The sequence below is a fragment of the Schistocerca nitens genome, chromosome 9, assembly GCF_023898315.1.
Source record: "Schistocerca nitens isolate TAMUIC-IGC-003100 chromosome 9, iqSchNite1.1, whole genome shotgun sequence".
NCBI lineage: Eukaryota > Metazoa > Arthropoda > Insecta > Orthoptera > Acrididae > Schistocerca > Schistocerca nitens.
The window spans coordinates 8,452,546-8,472,768 of record NC_064622.1 but is presented as its reverse complement, the minus strand read 5'-3'; the positions used below and the strand labels follow the sequence as shown (position 1 = coordinate 8,472,768).

The 20,223-nt window shown below is 40.7% G+C and overlaps 1 protein-coding gene across 2 annotated transcripts in view; it reads left to right on the top strand.

Moving 5' to 3' along the window:
• Nucleotides 1-19,766, top strand: part of LOC126203421 (splicing factor ESS-2 homolog) — an 85,607-nt gene extending 65,841 nt beyond the window's left edge. For both annotated transcript variants that reach the window (XM_049937731.1, XM_049937730.1), the window contains one exon: nt 17,264-19,766. In XM_049937731.1, the coding sequence (XP_049793688.1) occupies nt 17,264-17,588 (325 nt within the window). In that variant the 3' untranslated portion in view covers nt 17,589-19,766. The remainder of the gene's footprint in view (nt 1-17,263) is intronic.
• Nucleotides 19,767-20,223: the final 457 nt, after the last annotated feature.

Sequence of the window (20,223 nt, the reverse complement as noted above, 5' to 3'; positions counted from 1 at the left end):
TGGGGACATGTTCCTTAGCACAAAACAAGAAAAAATGTTCATATAAACATATGCCTAAAAATCCTAAGTTTTTGAATTACGAATGAAAGTTTACAGTTTCGGTGATTGGAGCTTATCAACACACAAGCTCATAATAAATGCTCAAAATGTCCTCTTCTCACTTCAAAAAGTGCATGGACTCATCGAATCATAGACATTGCACCATTTACAGCATTCCGTGGCATGTCGAAGAAGAGTTTCTGCATCTGGGTGGTTTGCTGCATAGACTAGTTGTTTAAGCTGCCCTCAGAGATATTAATCCTAATGATCATTGAGGTCGAGAAAACATGCTGACCATGGAACTGGTCCTCTTCTGCCTATCCACCAGCCAGTGCATCTCAAACACTGAGACTGAAACGTGTTTCTTCTTATTTACTGGGACTCATCTTCAAGTAGGTCTTGGAGCATGTTCTGAATAAAGTCCTTGTGGACAGCACCTGTAAAGCATGCTGGGAGAACATATAGCCCTACCAGAGTGTCATCCGCAATTCCAGCCCACACATTAATCTTAAAACTAATGCTAAATATCTAGCCTGTACTGTAGCAAGAAGACTGCAATCAGCCTATATGTGTTGGTTGTGAAAATTTTTTATTCCATCTCTTCTGAATATTGCTTCGCCAGTAAGCAAAACTGAAGAGAGAAACAATAGACTGGCAGTTTGGGCAACAAACCCTCAGCAAAAGCTCTACTTTGGTAAGTGATCGGCAGGTGTAAGCCTCTGCACACGTTGAAGATGATACCAATACCAGAGTTGCTTGTGAAGTATCTTCCATTCTGAACTTGGAGATGTACCACATGCCAGGGTCACTTGTCTTATCCTACACAGATACCTGAACACCCCCCCCCCCTCCCGCCTTGTGTGTGTGTGTGTGTGTGTGTGTGTGTGTGTGTGTGTGTGTGTGCGTGTGCGTGTGTGTGTGCGTGTGTGTGTTTGCATGCTCATGAAATGAATATCCTACCGTGTTTGAACAGAGCACTTTCATTAAACTCACTACTTGCAGTACCCATATGCAAGAGACTCGTTAAAGACATCAATGACTAATGTAGACAAGTCTCCTTGGCAACCCAATGCCATCTAGGATACAGTGGGTTGTTGAGTTGTTCCTGGAAAACTGTTGAAAGTCAGCTTTCTTTAATAACTCAAAAACGAAGGATTTTCATCGATATGTTTCTTGTGTTGGGGGTAAGGAGTCTGTCCCCTAAATTTGTAAAAGTATTTTTGAAACACCCTGTATAATCTCTTTGGTGTCAAACTCATTTAAGTTGGTTTTGACATAAAGCAATTTTGTGTAAATTAGCAGTCAATATATTGAGCTCAATTGGCAGTGTTCTTTACATTTCACTTCGCTCGTTATTCTGATTACTTTTTGTTTTTCTTTCTTCCTTTTTTTTCCAGAATTTCACTGACAGAGCAGGAATGTCCTCTTTATCACTGTACCATAGCAAATGTGTGATTGAAATAGGGCAAAATATGTTGTCTTCAGATATTCATTAGTGACTGCATCTGTTAGTTTCCATGTAAGATAACATACTGTAGCTATTCTCTTGCAGGCGTGATTAGTATGTTCCTCCCAGTTTAATTTGGAATCGATGTGAAAGCTTAACAATTTTACTGATTTACTTTCCACAGCTTTAGTTAACCCCAGAATTAGGTCTTGCATTGTATCAGGATTACAAAGGAGGCCATTCATTGCTAGTCCTAAATTTCTCTGTGTTGAAGCAATCCTGTGGTGTCATGGTGTGTTTAGCAGTGTCGTATCATCTGCATGACATACCATTAAATTTGCTCCTTCATGGAAATTTAAAGGATTATCTGCAATGATGAATAGAAATGGAACAAGTACAGAGCCCTTCGGCACTCCAGTCCAAACTTCTGTCCATGAGGAGCATATATTTTTATCTCAGACAAACTGTCTCCTGTTGGTGAAATATGACTTTCTTACAGCTAAAGGTGGGCTGTGTATGCCATAAATTTTCAGTTTTGCAAGTAGGGTGTTAAAGGGTATGCATTCAAAAGCTTTTCTGACATCACAAACTACAACTGATACCAGATCCTCGCTTCCAAACGCAGTTTAACACCTTATCAACAGAAGCCATAGTATTTTTAACATGTTGGAATCCAAACTGTTTGTTGGACATGAACTCACACTTTTCGAAATTGTTATTTAGCTGGTTGTTACAATGTAACACAACCTTGTATAGGTATGTGTAATACGACATAGGTGCACTGGGTCTGTCACTCTTTCAATGAACGTTACCTTTAATAAATCTTGCAAATATACAGTTGTGTCTCTTGATTGCTCCCCAACCGTGTACAAACTACTTCTTATGGACTTTGTATCCTGGCTGTATGTTGCCACTGTAAGAAAGTATTAGCTGTTCTGCGCTACTAAGTGAATTCGATTCTTCCATAAAAACGCTTCTGTTTCTTAACTCGTCATCTCAGTAATCGGACCGTACAGCTAGTGACTCCTCCTGCCTTATGTCACAGCTTGCTGCTACCCTCTGCTGTTACTACTCGCACGCCATCTTCACAAACCACAGATTGCACCGCACACAGTGAATACTTCTCATGTACATAATGCCTAATAAGTTATTAAATGTCAAATCGTCTTGAACTGTCGTGAAGGCTCATAGTGGAACTGGTATTCCTAAGAACATCGTGTTACACTATGTTGTACATTAGATACTCAAAAACATTGGAGAAAACTGGGACAACAAAAGCTGGTCTGTAGATTTGGGACAGATTTGTTAGCATATAGGGCCATTCCGTGCCAAGTGGTCTAATATCGAGAAATGTTCCCACATGACCATCATGGATTTTGATGAAATTTTGTATGAACATTCACACATGTTCTCAATGAACACTGGTAAAGTTTCAGTTTTAGAAATTCAATACTTTCGGAGATACAGTCACTTGTTTAAGACCATAGCACAGCTTTCTATAGTGCGTCCTTGAATTTTCGGCAACTTTGAGATGAGATATCTCTGTAAGTATTTGCATGAAAGAAACAAAACTTGGCCATCTTATACAACTTTTAGAGCTCTTTAAAGTAAAATATTAAGAAAAGGATATCTGAGCAATTTTCATATAGATAATTTGAAGCAAAGTTGGGCAAAAAAAATAGCTGTTTAAAAAAAATGCGAACTTTAGTTTTTTATATCTCCAAAAGTAATTGTGGGATGTACATGAAACTTTGCACACCATAACTCACCAACCCAAGGTCTTAGAATATAGAATGTCATTCTCCTATTGCTTTCCATTATTTCACAAATCTAGGGTAAAATTGACGATTTTTCAAAAAGTGCTAAAAATGGGTATTTTTAGTCAAATTTTTCAAAAAAGTGTTTTCTCCAAACTCTTCTAAACTATGGTCATTAGAAAGAGCATATTCTAAACTATCTAGAAAAGTGGATTTGGTTTTGCAATGCAAGCATATAAGGCCCTAAAAAGTAGCATCATCAAAGAGGCGCACTGGAAGTTTGAACACATTTTTCTGGCACTCAAATTATACCTGAAACCTTTTATTATGCCTAATAAATGTTTATTAGTGCCTTGAATAATTGAAATAAAGAGATCTGGTAAATAGGCAATGAGACTGTCAGAAAAACTTGAAAACTATGGGAAGTAGCACTTTTGCTTTTATTGTAAGTGTTCATCTGCATAAAACTCTTCCCATTTGTAGTAAATTTTCTAATCAATATTGCAGAGATGTTAATACCTAGGTGTTGTAAACTGTGAATTTTCGTCTTAAAGTTATTAGGGAAACATGTGAAATTGGTTGGTTAAACATCTAAGAGTTTTAATTTTATATTTAATCACACTTAAATATAGCCTACTACCTTGGTAAATACGTAACCACTAGTTTCACAGAGAAAATTCAAAAGATTCACTGTTTATAGAAAATATAATGGCAACAATAACTTTAACAATCAGATTGTTTCATTATTGTGAGCCTTGTTTGAACAATGAGTATTTCAGTGGTGTGTTTGCAGCATAGTGAGTGGGTTCTCTCGACTGAGTGTGGCTTGTTAAGCGATTCGTAAGACCATCAAAGTTTGTAATCTAATTTACAAAAAATTGGTTTTGATTGTGTCTTTTATAGCATATATCTCTTATTAGATTATTTTCATTGGTATTATACATTGTGTATAATTTCATTCAGTAGCAATTTGTCTGAAATTTAAGCAGATTATAATTTGCACTTAGAGGCCAAATACATAATTTAGTTACTGATTAGAGATGGATGCAGAAGGGAACAGCATACCTTCCTGCTCAATTGGGCAAGGAGATAGTGGAGCAAAGTGTCATTTCACTTTCTTTGCCAAAAAAGCTGCTTTAAAATGGTTTGCGGATTTTAGTGATGAGGAAAAAGAGTTGTTGTTCCGACGTTCTAGAAGCAAAGCTGGACAATACCTCTCAAGTTTGCCTACACTATGAAGCCCTGTTATCGACATAATATGAGAGGTTACAAAAAAAATGCTTCAATCCCTTTGGGAAGGTGAATCATAATGTTAAGGCAGGAATTCACACCCTTGATGCTGAAACAGCTAATAAGGCTTCTTCTATGTTGAAGCGGCAGCTTGTTAACAACATAAAGCCAGGTCAGAAAATTTGTCCGGCTTGCAGGACTACCTTAAATAAACACTTGGACGAAGCTTTATCAGCCTCATCATCACATTCTGATGAGGACTTTACACCAAAAGAAGAATTAATTAGTAGCTTATTGTCTATCGGTATTTCACCCCTGAAGAGAACAGTAAGCTACAGAGATAAGCCCCAATATGTGAAGAAGAAAATTCAAAAGGCTCAAAATGTGATTAAAAACAGAATTGTAAATGCAATGGGTGTAAACCGACAAATTGAAGATGCTAGTGAAATTAAGGAATGTGGAAACTGTGCCGACGATGCACATTTGTTGACTGAACTGAAAGCCAAGATGCAGAATGCAATTCATAAAGAACAGAGGCAAATTTTAACCTTGGCACCTGTAAGTTGGACAGTCAAACAGCAGCTCAGTTCGGCGTGTCCGAAAGAATGGTGAAGAATGCTCGGAAGCTTAAGGCAGAGAAGGGCATTCTGGCACTTCCCGAAAATAGGCAAAGCAGGAAATTACCAGCAGACGTTGCTAGTAGAGTGCAAAATTTTTTTGAAGATGATGAGTATAGTAGGGTGTACCCTGGAAAAGAAGATAGTATTTCAGTTAGACTTTTAGATAGAAAGACATTCATGCAGAAAAGATTGTTACTTTGCAATTTTCGGGAAATGTATGTTATCTATAAGAATATAAATGGTCCATAAATAGGGTTCTAAAAGTTTTGTGAACTTAGACCCAAATGGTGTGTAACAGTAGGATCAGCTGGAATGCATGCATTTTGCATCTGTGCAATTCACCAAAATGTTAAGCTTATGCTTAACAGAGCTGGTATACGTGAAAATTATAAGGAGATTCTCAGCAAGGCAGTTTGCAGTTTGAACTCTAAACAGTGCGTGCTACATCGCTGTGAAAGGTGTCCTGGGCCCGAAGCTATAGCATCTGAAATTGCCAGCTATTTCCTAGGTCATGAGCCACAGGAAGTTATTGTGTTTAAGCAATGGATACATACCAGTCAGGCCACACTGGACATGAAGCAAATGGTAGTGGATGAATTTATTGAAGATGTAAAAAATAAAATATGGAGTCTGTCATGCCATCATTACATCGCCAAGCATCAAAGCTTGCATCTTAAAGGCCTTAAATGTCATCTGAAAGACGAAGACCTTGTTGTCCTAATGGATTTTGCAGAAAATTATTCTTTTGTCATTCAGGATGCTGTGCAAGGCTTCCACTTGGACAATAGTCAAGCAACAATTCATCCATTTGTTATCTACTTTCGTCAAAATGAGAAAGTGAAATCTTTAAGTATTTGCATTATCAGTGATTGTTTGTGGCACGACACTATTACAGTTCACGTTTTTATCAAGGAGCTCATCAAATATATAAAAGCACGGTTTGCACAGATATCCCACATTCATTATTTCAGTGATGGCTCCAGTGCTCAATATAAAAATTTCAAGAATTTCCTAAATTTGTGCTATCATAAGACTGATTTTGGAATGACAGCCGAATGGAATTTTTTTGCTACTAGTCATGGGAAATCACCTTGTGATGGGATTGGAGGTACAACTAAGCGGTTAGCACCAAGATCAAGCTTGCAACGGCCACTTAATGGACAAATTCTTACTCTCCTAGATCTGTTTCACTTCTGCTCTGAAAACATTAATGGAATTAAAATTGTTTTCGTCAGTAAAGATGAAATTGAAAAAAATATTGTGTCACAAGAAGAGAGGTTTAATCTTGGGTCAAACTGTAGCAGGCACTAGAGAAAATCATCACTTTGTACCTATTGTTGCTCATCTTTTCTAGCTAAAATGGGTCACAGTAATGGAAGAGGCATATTAATGTCTGCTCTCCAGCCAGGACAATATGTTGCATGCATCTATGAAAATGTGTGGTGGATTGGGAATATCTGTGAGACCTCCACAGAGCAAAGGGATGCATTAATAAACTTTATGCACCCACATGGTCCAGCAAATTCATTTTATTGGCCACCAAGAAGTGATAAGTGCTGGGTTCCGGAACACCACATTATTCAGTTATTCCAGCTCCATCAGTAAATTCGTCTGGCCGGCAATACACCATTCGTCTTGATATTCATCAGAAAATTAATGTAGCATATCAAAAATTGAAATAGGTTAGAGGAAACAATCTAAGGAACCCAAGAGTGCCTTCTAATTTTACACAGGGCACTTAAATAATTTTACTATCAGGCTTGGGAACCTGTGTAAAGAAACCCTTATCAGGCTTGGGATCCTGTGGTAAAGAAACCGACCCGTGGCTGTTGTTGCTAAGCTATCGGGCGGTGCCCTTATGGCAATGGGAATGCTGGTTATCTCAGGTGAAATGAAGCTAGCAGTGGTTAAGCCACCATGGACCATAGCAACTCATTTAACACTTCTTTTCCATCAGTAAGCTGGTGTTGGTCATTAAATAGGCAACTAATAATTAGATGATTATGCAAATAAATTTTACAATTTACATTCATTCTTAGTAATACTTGTGTGTGTGTGTGTGTGTGTGTGTGTGTGTGTGTGTGTGTGAGAGAGAGAGAGAGAGAGGGGGGGGGGAGGTGACAATTAAGAAATAACATTGTTTCTATTTTTATTCTTTTGCTATTCATCAGGACTTCTTATTTCACTTATCCCAGACATTAATAAACATGTATAAGGCAAAATAAAAGATTTTGCGTATAATTTGAGTGCCAGAAAAATGTGTTCAAACTTCCAGTGCGCCTCTTTGATTATGCTACTTTTTAGGGCCTTATATGCTTGCATTGCAAAACCAAATCCACTTTTCTAGATAGTTTAGAATATGCTCTTTCTAATGACCATAGTTTAGAAGAGTTTGGAGAAAACACTTTTTTGAAAAATTTGACTAAAAATACCCATTTTTAGCACTTTTTGAAAAATCGTCAATTTTACCCTAGATTTGTGAAATAATGGAAAGCAATAGGAGAATGACATTTTATATTCTAAGACCTTGGGTTGGTGAGTTATGGTGTGCAAAGTTTCATGTACATCCCACAATTACTTTTGGAGATATAAAAAACTAAAGTTCGCATTTTTTTTTAAACAGCTATTTTTTTGCCCAACTTTGCTTCAAATTATCTATATGAAAATTGCTCAGATATCCTTTTCTTAATATTTTACTTTAAAGAGCTCTAAAAGTTGTATAAGATGGCCAAGTTTTGTTTCTTTCATGCAAATACTTACAGAGATATCTCATCTCAAAGTTGTCAAAAATTCAAGGACGCACTATAGAAAGCTGTGCTATGGTCTTAAACAAGTGACTGTATCTCCGAAAGTATTGAATTTCTGAAACTGAAACTTTACCAGTGTTCATTGAGAACATGTGTGAATGTTCATACAAAATTTCATCAAAATCCATGATGGTCATGTGGTAGCCTCTAGACTACTTGGCATGGAATGACCCTATAAATATTAAAAAAAAATAAAATAATAAGCTCTGCAAGTAGTGTCATCCAGCTTTGGGTCCTTGTTTGTAAGAATTTCTCTATATTCTTTACAGTCTGAACACCTCCTGCCTAATGTGAGTCAGTTCATCTATATACTATTTTAACACTTTCTTTTTATGCGTAAGGCTATTTTTTATTAATTAATAACTCAGGCACTTTTTTCAGGAAATTACCAATACCTATTTCAACAGCACCCCGTCAGTTAATCAGTCAATAACCAAAAATAATTTTTTTCTGCCCCCTCATCCATGTAATACTAGACACACTGTTGATTGATGTGTCTGACTTACACAATTGTTCACATCAAAATGTTAAAATTAGTGGTTCTTGGACTGCTAGAGCTTCACTAGTAAGTTGACATCATACCTACCTCTTAAAAATTAACTATAATTGTAACCAACCAAGCATTATTCTGTGTGGAGCTGTAGTTTGTACAGTGCAAATTTTTCGAACTTAAGGTATTAAGAAATGTCCTTGTGACATGTTTATCAGTATTAGCCATTTCAATGCTGTAATCGCCACAGATAATTACTTTTGTTTGAGATTTTAATACTTTCCTCTTAGGCAGGTCAGATCTTTTGAAAAATGTATTTACATCCGCACCAGGTCATCTATATACGTTAACAATAGTGGTACTCTCTGCATCCTGTCTGATACAGCTTGATTCTCCATCCAGTTCAGCACAATAAATGCTAACAATCCATCTTAGAAAACATTACAGTGTCTATAACAAATATTGCAACATCTCCATTCATCTTTCCACTTACATGTATAATGTTCTCAATATAATAACCCTGAGGAACAAAATATTCTACCTGATCTTCTGTCATTCAGTGTTCTGACACACATACATCTTCAACATTTTCAGCATTGGAAAAATGTTCTAATTCTAATATTGTGTTCCTAATGCAGTGAATGTTCATTAGTGCACAGTAACAGATTTATACTTATTGTTTGTAAACACTCTTCCTTTCAAGTGTTGCTTTTAGCATTATGCCCAAATGCAAGAGATTTACTACCTGTCGAGTCACTGACTTTTAGCCTAAAAAATGTACACAGTCCTATTATTATTCAAGCCACTACTTTCATAGATAGTTTTATTCGATTTGATTTCCCCCCCCCAGCAGGTCTGGGGGTTAGAATAGGCCCGAGGTATTCCTGCCTGTCGTAAGAGGCGACTAAAAGGAGTCTCACACGCCGGCCTGTATGTGATGGTCCCCAGTAGGGTTTGACCTCCATTTTTCAAAGTTTTGCTGAAGAATGAGCCAATTGGGGAAGGGTGCCTCGCATGGTGCCTACTGTCCATCATGCACTGAGACCTCTCATATCCTTCGTCAATATGGATCTGCACTTCCACTCATTCTCCAGCTGTTGGGCGAGGTCACCCTCCTGGGTGCGTTTTCCTCCATCCTCCGTGCAGTATCACTTTCTGCACTGTCGACGATAATGGACTTCTTAGCTCGTTTTCACCTGATGTCCAGCTCGGTAGCCAGTCCGTTGTGGTGGGGTTGCCATGTACCCTGTTGGTATTGGTGATGACTGTGCCGTTAACTCCCCACGTATGCCAAGGAGTAGATGCCTGTCACCCTGGGCCATTGCGACTCCCAGAAATGGCCATCCTGCCTGATGGCCTTTGCTGCGTCTGGGTGGTGCCTGGGGGCAGGTCCCTTGGTCAGAGTGGGTGGCATCAGGGCGGATGACGTGCCATGAAGCACAGTACGTCATCTCTTGCTGGTGACCAGCAGTCTCTTAAGTGGTCAAGGTCTAACTTCAATGTGAAGAAATACGACCCCAAATTCCCCCCCTGCCGGCCACACCAGGCTAAGGATGGCAGCAAATCTTATTCCCCCAGTACCTCATATGTACAAGAGTTGATGGGGAATCTTTCTTGTCAATGAAACCGCAGTTTTTTGTGGAGCATTTAGAGGACAAGTTTGGGGAGGTGGAGGGCTTGTCCAAAATGTGGCCAGGGTCGGTCTTGATCAAAACAGCATCCTCTGCCCAGTCACGGGCACTACTCGCCTGCGACAAGCTGGGGGATGTTTCTGTTTCCATCACGCCCCATAAGAGCTTAAATATGATCCAGGGTATCATATTTCACAGGTACCTTCTTTTTCAGTCTGACGTTGAGCTGCGTACCAATTTAGAGTTGCAAGGTGTCCATTTCGTCCAGCGCATCTACCAGAGTCTGAGGGATAGTCAGGTTGCCACTGGTGCCTTCGCCTTGGCCTTCGAGGGAGACACATTACCTGAGAAGGTCAAGGCGACGGTCTACCGCTATGACGTAAAGCAATATATCCGTCCCCTGATGTGCTGCTTTAAGTGCTGGAAGTTCGGCCATATGTCTTCCGGCTGTACTTCCAACATCACCTGTCAGGATTGTGAACGTCCTTCACATCCCAACATTCCCTGTGCCCCACCTCCCATCTGCGTCAACTTCGGAGAGCACGATTTGCCTTGCTCTCCAGACTGCAGGATTCTCCAGAAAGAAAGAAAAATAGTGGAATACAAGACCCTGGACTGACTGAGGCTACATCCTGTGCATATGACGTCAACCTACACCACCGCTATGACAACGGTTCTACCATCTTCCAATCTGCCGCGTACAGTTGGCTCTCAGAGCCATCAGACTCCAGCTGCACCCTTGATGGTGGGGGGCACTTCCCTCCCTGTTGCTCCTGCACAACCTACTTCAGGAGCAACACCCCCCAACCATCAGGGACATCAGTCCCCACTTCTCAGCTGGAGAACCGAAAGTCTTCTTCGGCTCCTCTTGCCAGGAAGGAATCCCTTGGGTCAAAGCTGACACCTGCCAGTGGCTGAAGCAACCACAGGTAGCTGGTCATAGGGCTTCACGGTCCTCCTCAGTCCCTGAGACTGAATCAGTGAAGCCCTCCTAACCGGACAAAACTAAGAAACAGTGAGAGAAACCTAAAAAGAAAAAGACCCCCAAGAACCGAGGCACTGCGGTGGTACCCACACCACCACTACCTACAAGCTCTGTGGTCTGAGGATGAGGTGGAGATTCTGGCATCTGCTGAGGACTTAGATCTCACTGGGCCCTCAGACACAATGGATGTCAATCACACAGGTACTCTTCTGGTGGCAGCAGATGACCCTGAGGTGTAGACTGCCTCATTGAGTGTTTCATGCCTTTCCACTCTCATGATCATGTAATCCACCAGTGGAATTGCAGCGGTTTTTTCCACCACCTGGCTGAGCTATGGCAACTGTTAAGCTTTGCACCTGCTTTCAGCATTGACCTCCAGGAAACCTTGTTCCCGGCAATGCGGACCCCTGCCCTCTGCAGCTAAAAGGGATATTACAGGAACCGTAGAGACTGTAATAGTGTGTCAGGTAGAGTTTGTGTCTATGTCTTGAACTCAGCATGTAGTGAACCTATGCCCCTTCAAACTGAGAGATTTTAATGTGCATAACCCCTTGTTGGGTGACGCCATGCTTACTGGCCGAGGTAGGGAGGTCGCAAATTTACTGTCACAACTTGACCTTATACAGGTGCCCCCCCCCCCCCCCCCCCCACACACACACACACACACACACACATTTCATTGTTGCACATGGCACATATTTGGCCATTGATCTCTCAGTTTGCAGTCCTGGCCTTCTCCCATCTATCCACTGGAGAGCACATGATGACCTGTGTGGTAGTGACCACTCACCCGGCATCATGCCCACAGACACTTATCCAGGTGGGCTTTAAACAAGGCAGACTGGGAAGCCTTCACCTCTGCTGTCACCGCTGAATCTCCTCCACATGGTGCCATCTATGTTGTTGTTGGGCAGGTCACTACCACGATTGTTTCTGTGGCAGAAAACGCGATCCCTCATTCTTTAGGGTGCTTTTATGTGGCTCCGTGCCCACGTTTGCCAGCTCATAAAATGACGGAAACAGGAATGTCAGGATAGGTACGTCTCGACCATTGGGTGTCATACATCACCTTCCCAAGTCTGGACGAAAATCAGACATCTTTTTGGGTACCAGACCCCTCCAACAGGTGTCCCTGGCATTAACATCAATGGTGTGTTATCTACCGATACAAATGCGATTGCCGAGCACTTTGCTGAGCACTGTGCTCAAGTCTCTGTGTGGGAGAACTACCCCCAGCCTTTCACACCCTCAAACAGCAGATGGAAAGGAAACTCCTCTCATTCACTACAAGCCACAGTGAACCTATACAGAGTGGAAGCTCCTCAGTGCCCTTGCACATTTCCCCGACACAGCTCCTGGGTCAAATTGGATCCACACTCAGATGATTAAACATCTCTCGTCTGACTACAAGTGATATCTCCTCATCATCTTCAACCGCATCTGGTGCGATGGAGTTTTTTCATCGCAATGGCGGGAGAGCACCATCATTCCGGTGCTAAAACCCGACAAAAATCTGCTTGATGTGGATAGCTATCGGCCCATCAGCCTCACCAATGTTCTCTGTAAGCTGCTGGAACGTATGGTGTGTCGGCGGTTGGGTTGGGTCCTGGAGTCAAATGGTCCACTGGCTCCATGTCAGGGCAGCTTCCACCAGGGTCGCTCTACCACTGAAAATCTTTTGTCCCTCGAGTCTGTCATCCAAACAGCTATTTCCAGATGCCAGCACCTTTTTGCCATCTTTTTTGACTTATGTAAATCATATGGCATTACCTGGCGACATCATATTCTTGCCACATTGTATATGTTGGATCTCCGGGGCCCACTCCCGACTTTTATCTAAAATTTCCAGTCGCTCTGTACTTTCCGTATCCAAGTTGGTGCCTCCCATAGTTTCCCCCGTATTCAGGATAACAGCATTCCGCAGGGCTCCGTATTGAGTGTATCTCTATTTTTAGTGGCCATTAATGGCCTAGCAGCAGCTATAGGGCTGTCGGTCTACCCCTTCTGTGTATGCGGATGACTTCTGCATTTCGTATTGCTCCTCCAGTACTGGTGTTGCTGAGTGGCGCCTACAGGGAGCCATTCACAAGGTGCAGTCATGGGCTCTAGCCCACGGCTTCCAGTTTTCAGCCGCGAAGTCGTGTGTCATGCATTTGTCAGCGTCACACCGTTCATCCAGAACCAGAACTTTACCTTAATGATGATCCATTCACTGTAGTGGAGACATCGATTCTTAGGACTGGTTTTCGTTGCCCGATTTACTTGGCTACCTCACCTTCGTCAGCTTCAGTGAAAGTGCTGGCAGCACCTCAATGCCCTCCGCTGCCTGTGCAACACCAACTGGGGTGCAGATTGCTCTACGCTGCTGCAGCTTTGCAGAGCCCTTGTTTAGTCCTGCCTTGACTCTGGGAGTCTGGTTTATGATCCGGCGGTGCCCTCATCATTGCATTTACTAGACCCATTGCAACATTGTGGCATTTGACTAGCGACAGGAGCTTTTAGAACGAGTCTGGTGACCAGTGTCCTGGTGGAGGTCGAGTCCCTGCATCGGAGGTCAGGCATGCACAACTGCTTGCCAGTTATGTTGCACACATTCATAGTTCTCCTGCACATCCAAATTACTGTCTCTTTTCCCCAACCACAGCGGTTCATCTCCTGCATTGGCAGCCCAGGCCAAGGCTTATGATTGTGGTTCGCATCCAGTCACTTCTGTCTGAAGTGGAGTCCTTCCCGTTACCACCTCTCCTCGAGGTCCATTCATGTACACCTTCATGGTGCACACCTAGGCCGCAGATTCTTCTGGACCTTTCGCATGGCGCTAACAACTTTGTTAACCCTGTGACTCTCTGCTATCACTTCCTCTCAATTCCTGACATGTAAAGGAGCCATGGAGTGGTGTACACCGACGTCTCAATGGCTGATGGTCACGTGGGCTTTGTGTATGTTCATGGAGGACATATTGAGCAGCACTCCTTGCCTGAGGGCTGCTGTGTTTTCACTGCAGAGTTGGCAGCCATATCTCGTGCTCTTGAGCACATCCACTCATGCCCTGTGTACTGACTCCTTGAGCAGCCTACAAGCTATCGACCAGTGCTACCCTCACAATCCTTTGGTAGCGTCCATTCAAGAGTACATATATGCCCTGGAACGGTCCTGTCATTCAGTGGTGTTTGTGTGGACCCCAGGACAAGTCAGAATCCCAGGCAACAAACTTGCCGACAGGCTGTCCAAACTGGCTACGCAGAAACCGCTTTTGGAGATGGGCGTCTCTGAAACTGACCTGCGTCCTGTCTTATGCCACAGGGTTTTTTGGCTTTGGGAGACGGAATGGCATAACAGTACACACAGCAAACTGCGTGGCCTTAAGGAGACTACAAATGTGTGGAAGTCTTCCATGCAGTCCTCTCGCAGGGAATTAGTTATCCTCTGCCATCTCCGCATTGGCCATACATGGCTAACGCATGGTTACCTCCTCCGTCACAAGGACCAACCTCGGTGTCGCTGTGGCTCACAAATGATGGTTGTCCACCTCTTGCTGGACGGCCCACTTTTAGCCGCTCTGCAGCGTACTTTTAACTTTCCGAGCACCCTACCTTCAGTGTTGGACAACAGTGCCTCAACAGAAGCTTTAATTTTACGTCTTATTTGTAAGGGTGGGTTTTATCATTTTATCTAACTTTTAGTGCATGTCCTTTGTCCCTCTGTGTCCTCCACCCTCATGCTTTTAGGGTGAAGGTTTTAATTGTTGCAGAGTGACTGTCTTCTCCTTTTTGTTCTCATGGTCAGCCAGCCATGGTAATCTGCTCTCTTGTTTTGATCTCTTCTACATGTTTCTTGTGTGTCTGTCGTTTTCGTGTCCAAATTTGTCCATTTTAGTGTTTGTTGCCCTTCTGTCATTCTTGTGGTTTTCTCCTTTCTTCCAGCTGTGTTTTGTATGTCTTGATTATTTTATTCCCACCCTGGTGGAATTATTTTAATTGGAACGAGGGATTGATAGCCTAGCAGCTTGGTCCCTACCCCCCTCTTTTAAACCAACCAACCAACCAATCCATTTGAGTTTTTCTTTGACGTTATTTCACGACATGTTTCATAGTTTTTGTGCACACTATGCTTGGTGTGTAGGTTATGGTGAAGCTTACTTGTATCCACTGCAGTTAAATTTGTGTATTCAGAGCAGTTTCTTTATTTTAATGTTTATTCTTTGAATTTATATATTTACAGACAACCTATAAATTAGATTGTGTCTATGTGGCAACTACTGTATTTCTTGATTTATCCTTTTCTAAAAAAATTCTGCAGAGCTCTCATGCGAACATCGACTTAATTTTTTGCAACGTCAGTGGTGCCCATTATACAAATGATAGTCATTTTCTTGTGTTGTTTTCATTTGAATGTCAGCAACTGCAACACGTTTAGTTTGCACACCAGGTTTCACTGTGCTAGTCAGTGCTATGCCTCGATTTCTCTCTCGGAATACTCCAGTTTTGCTGTGTCTCTCTGTTAGGAAAAGAACACTACACACTTTTTAATTGAGGATCCCTGTTCACTATCCTTTTTTTTCCTCTTAAAAAATGACTATTCACTTTCAGATAATTTTTTTCGCAAGTTTCGATCATTTGCACAGTCCTGAACACTGTCATTTAATTTCAAAACATCATATTTGTTTTTATCTGTAAATGTACTTGCTTTTGCAAAGTTTGTTGTCCTGTATGGGCTAAGTGCTATCTTTGTGTGTCACTTCCTTCCACTAGGACAATTCATCACTTATTTCTTGCATCACCTCACTTGATTTTTGCTTTGATCACAGTTCACAGTTTTCACTTTTCAGTGCATCAGTGTCACTTCTTAAAATACTGACTGTGAATTGCAAGATTGAAAATCATTCTCGTAACTTTATTAATTTACTGTTACAGTTCTCTCTGACTCCTTTTTTAGTCAAAGAACTAACTTTTTCTCATATTGGAATAATTACACTCTTCTGCATTTGTGGCCATCTTGACTCGTGATGGCACACATAATGCCATGTATTATAATCTAAAAGCATTGCAATAGTGTGAGAGAGATTATTTTCAAAAATCTTTATTCAGTTTGGCACAGTTTTAGCCAACAGTATTCCAGACGGCTCAAGGCCCCCACAACCATAAATTTGCTTTAAACTGTGGTTCAAACTGTTTATTTTCAAATATACATATTTCTTGCAATTTATTCAGTTTTGGTGTCTTAGCTACACCTTATTATTACAAGGGGCAGTCAAATAAAAATGAGACAGATCGGGAGAAAAATAAGTAGACTTTTATTATTTCAATAGTAATTGCCGTAACTGTCAGTACATTTGTCCCACTGTGAGACAAGACGATGAATTCCTTATGAAAAAATGTTGTACCCAGACAAGCATTTCTTTGTCCATAGCAATTCGCAGACAATAATGTCTTTCTTCAGGGTTAAAAAAATTTGGAAATCACATGGGGAGAGAACAGGACTGTATGGAGGATGTGTAAAGGCTTCCCAATGCAGTGTACTCAAAACAACTTCAACAAGATATTGTTTCAAGTATGCTGCGGAAGTTTCAGTGGGGAGCTCTTACATGTAATCCATACAGTCCTGAATATCTCATCATGTGATTTCCATATTTTTGGGGCCCTGCAGAAAGGCATTAGTGGGTGTCAATTTGCTTCAGATGAAGAGGTGCATGTCTGAGTACAATCATGGCTCTGTAGGCAACCAAAACTTTTTTCCGAGAGGGTATTAACCATCTTGCCTCACAATGGGATAAATGTGATAACAGTTATGGTGACTACTACTGAAACAATAAGCAGTTTATTCACATTTTCTCCCATCTGTCTTATTTTTCAGTTTACTTATATCGTTACTTCTCAGAATTTGTGTGTGTCATATTCCATTTAAATGTGATTTCTGTTCCTTTCATCTCTCAATTGATGTCTCTGCTACTACTGTAAAGCAATTAGCATGCTATGATTCACTGATACTGGCAAACTGCAGTTTGGCTACAAAAGAAATGACTTACAAAACACTTGTAGGAGGGATACTTGAATACCACTCAAAATACAGTACAAAGTACCCTCTGCCACGCTCTTCACTGTCATTTGCACAGTACAAGTGCAGATGCACTGCAACCTCATGATTTTTTTGCTATCAATTTTTAATGTTATCTCACTTCTCTTGACAAATCAAGCAAAAAAAGATTTATTTTCTTAATGTACTTAGCTCTTGAAAGCAATACTTATGTTTGTTTACAGGCCATCCCCAAGACCTGGCTCTGGAACTTTAGAACGCCTCAGTTCAATGTCACCTGCTGCAAGGCGACTTGCAACAGCTCAGCTACGAACATCTGACCGCGCGCTGCAGGCATCCTACAGCCCCAGCCCCAGACGCTGCACAAGTGGAACAAGCAATGGCAACACCCCCACCCCCGTCACTCCAGGAACACCTCGGTCTGCAGCGTCAGGGTCAACGCGAGCTGCTGTCTCGGCAGGGATTCGCAGGCATCCGACACCGGGCCGGAATCTCACAGATAACTTGCTGTGCCTGCCTAAACGGGCACGGGCATCAGATTTCTTTTGAGCTCACTTTCCATTTTTGTAAATGACTGGAGTATGAAGAGTTACACAGGTGCTAGAGCTGTGAGCTGACAGAGGTTCTAATTTTTTTTTATAATAACCACAGACTTTTTGTATAACCCTTGAACCTCTGGTTTCCTGTTTGGTGATTCCTGCTGGTGCATTTCACTGGAAATCCATATAATTATACATTGGGTTACTTTACGTTGCAGAATGTTACAGCAAGGAGAATGAACTGGCCAAATATGGAACAAAAATGAAGCTTACGCCAGCATGACAATTATCATTTTAAAGCACATAGTGCTTGTCCTAGCCACTGACTGAAGTTGTCCGTGTGTAGCCTTGTAGCAGTAAAAATTCAGTTTCTCATGTTTAGCGACCACATATAAGAAAGTGAATTAAATAGCGGCTATCCATCTGTAGCATATTTCAGACCTCTGTGAATCAACCATTAAAAGAAGACAAATAAGTGGATGGACAACACATGTACTTACTGCTGCTGTGTTTTGTGCTGACTACTTATATACTATTGTGTGGTTCAATGTTTTCAGGATATGTTCAAACAGATGTAAACATGGCCTCATTTATGTGTACACCTTAAAGTACTGTAAAATAATTGCAAGACTATTTTCTAATAATTTAGGAAGTTTTTTGTAAGTTGGTCAAAAATTTGTGGAATATCTAACTGCACACATTGTGCTTGGATTTCCAGCCATGGTGATGGGAGCAGGAAATAGAAATGGTATAAAAATATTTAAGAAATTCCACGTGTTGAAATTAATGATGTCAACATTACACTTCTCCAGAGGAGATATAAACTGCAGTAGAGTCAGTGTTAGTAGATCCCAGATAGATGGCAGCACTGTTGCCAACTTTCAACTACGAAGCACAAATGGCTGTGGGCGAAAACAGTAGCCACCCGTAGAGCTGTGACAACACTGAGGCATTGCCATAGAGACGTCTATAAAATCACATTATGTGATTGGTAGAGGCAGGCGCATGAGCCTACTGCACCCAGCCAACTGCAGCTGCCAGGGATCAGCTTACGCTGACTCAACTATAGGTTGTGGGACTAAAAATTAGGAGGAGGATATTTGTTTTGTGCCACAAAACAGCATTATAAAGAGCTCTAGGCCCAAATGAATGTAAAGACAAGTCGAAACATCACCACAATCTTCAGTAAGATGCTTTGGTTCCTCACTGCATTGATGTTATCAAAATTGGGTGAGAGAGAGAAAATGTATGTGTGTCCATCCTTGCCTGCGTCCGTCCTAATCAAATGAAAAGAAATTAAATTAATTTTAATGACAGTTGAAAGCAGCAGTGGTAAAGAGATCCAATTCAAAAGATAACACAGTAAGTGTGTTATAATTAATATGTAATAGAAACTATATGAAGCCCCAGCTGTAACCTCCCTAGTTTTAAGTTGGAAAAAAATCTTAAATGACTACAAGTAATCCCATGCTGTGTTGAATATATCATACACTTAAGTCAAAAAGGTGAATTTGTAGATATTACTGACAACTGGAAAAACTTAAGAAAGAGAAACCCAATGGTAGGTGCAAGTATTTTTCAGTGTACACTAAAAAAATACTGGAATAAATCTTTATAAATTAATTTTCTGTGAGAAAATGAGTCCTGATGAACCACATAACTAATTATTAATAGTGTCAAAAAGTTTTTAAAGATTTGTGTCAATAAAATGCACACATTTACAAACTTTAAAATATAAAAAAAAATATTTTAAATATATAACTTTTTAAAAATGCACTGTTTTCCTTGTTTGAAAGCCCAAGGTTGTTCCTCTAATTAACCATTTTGTATTTTTATCCATCTAACAAACACAAAAGGACCTTAAATGCAACAAAAAATAAAATGAAATTTGTTGGTCCTGGTGGTGAGCTCACCATAGTAACAAGAGGCACCTTAGTTTTGCTCGTTATATTATACACAGTGAAAATCACATTTATGAGCACTTTTTCTGAAGACCTGATGTTAGCAACTGAAATACATTGATATGATTGTAAATACACGGTCTTATGTGTGGGGCTCTGTTTACATGTTAGATCAGTAAAACAAAGCTTTAGCGTTTAACGTCTAATCATTCTTACTACTTTATATGTTGCATCTAATGTGTATATAGTACATGGAATTGACTGGAGAAATCAAAATTTTTGTCAGTCACTTCTGATGCACAACAGCCTTCTTTTCAGAATAAAATTTTTGCTTCAGAATCTGATTACAAAATTAAAGTATATTACAAAAATTAATAAAATGTTACAGTTTGAATGCTATACACATTTTGTGTTGCAGAAAGTTTTGTGACCAACTGTGCAGCAGATCAGTGGTATGTATCATTCTACTTCTTGTCGTGGCTTCAGCAACTTGTTTTATTGCACATCCAGTAGACAGAGACCCCAGGACCAACGTACACAATACCTGCAGCTGCAGTTCAACTGAGCCACTTCATATATCAACATACTGACTGGTTGGTCATGATGGAAATGGAGGCCAGCAAGACCACTGATAACTGAAGTAAATGAGACAACTTAGTTTGGGAAAAAAAAAAAAAAATAATTATGACATGATTTGTAGCTTTTTATTTAATGAAATATTCAAATTGTAGCGATGGTGTGTGC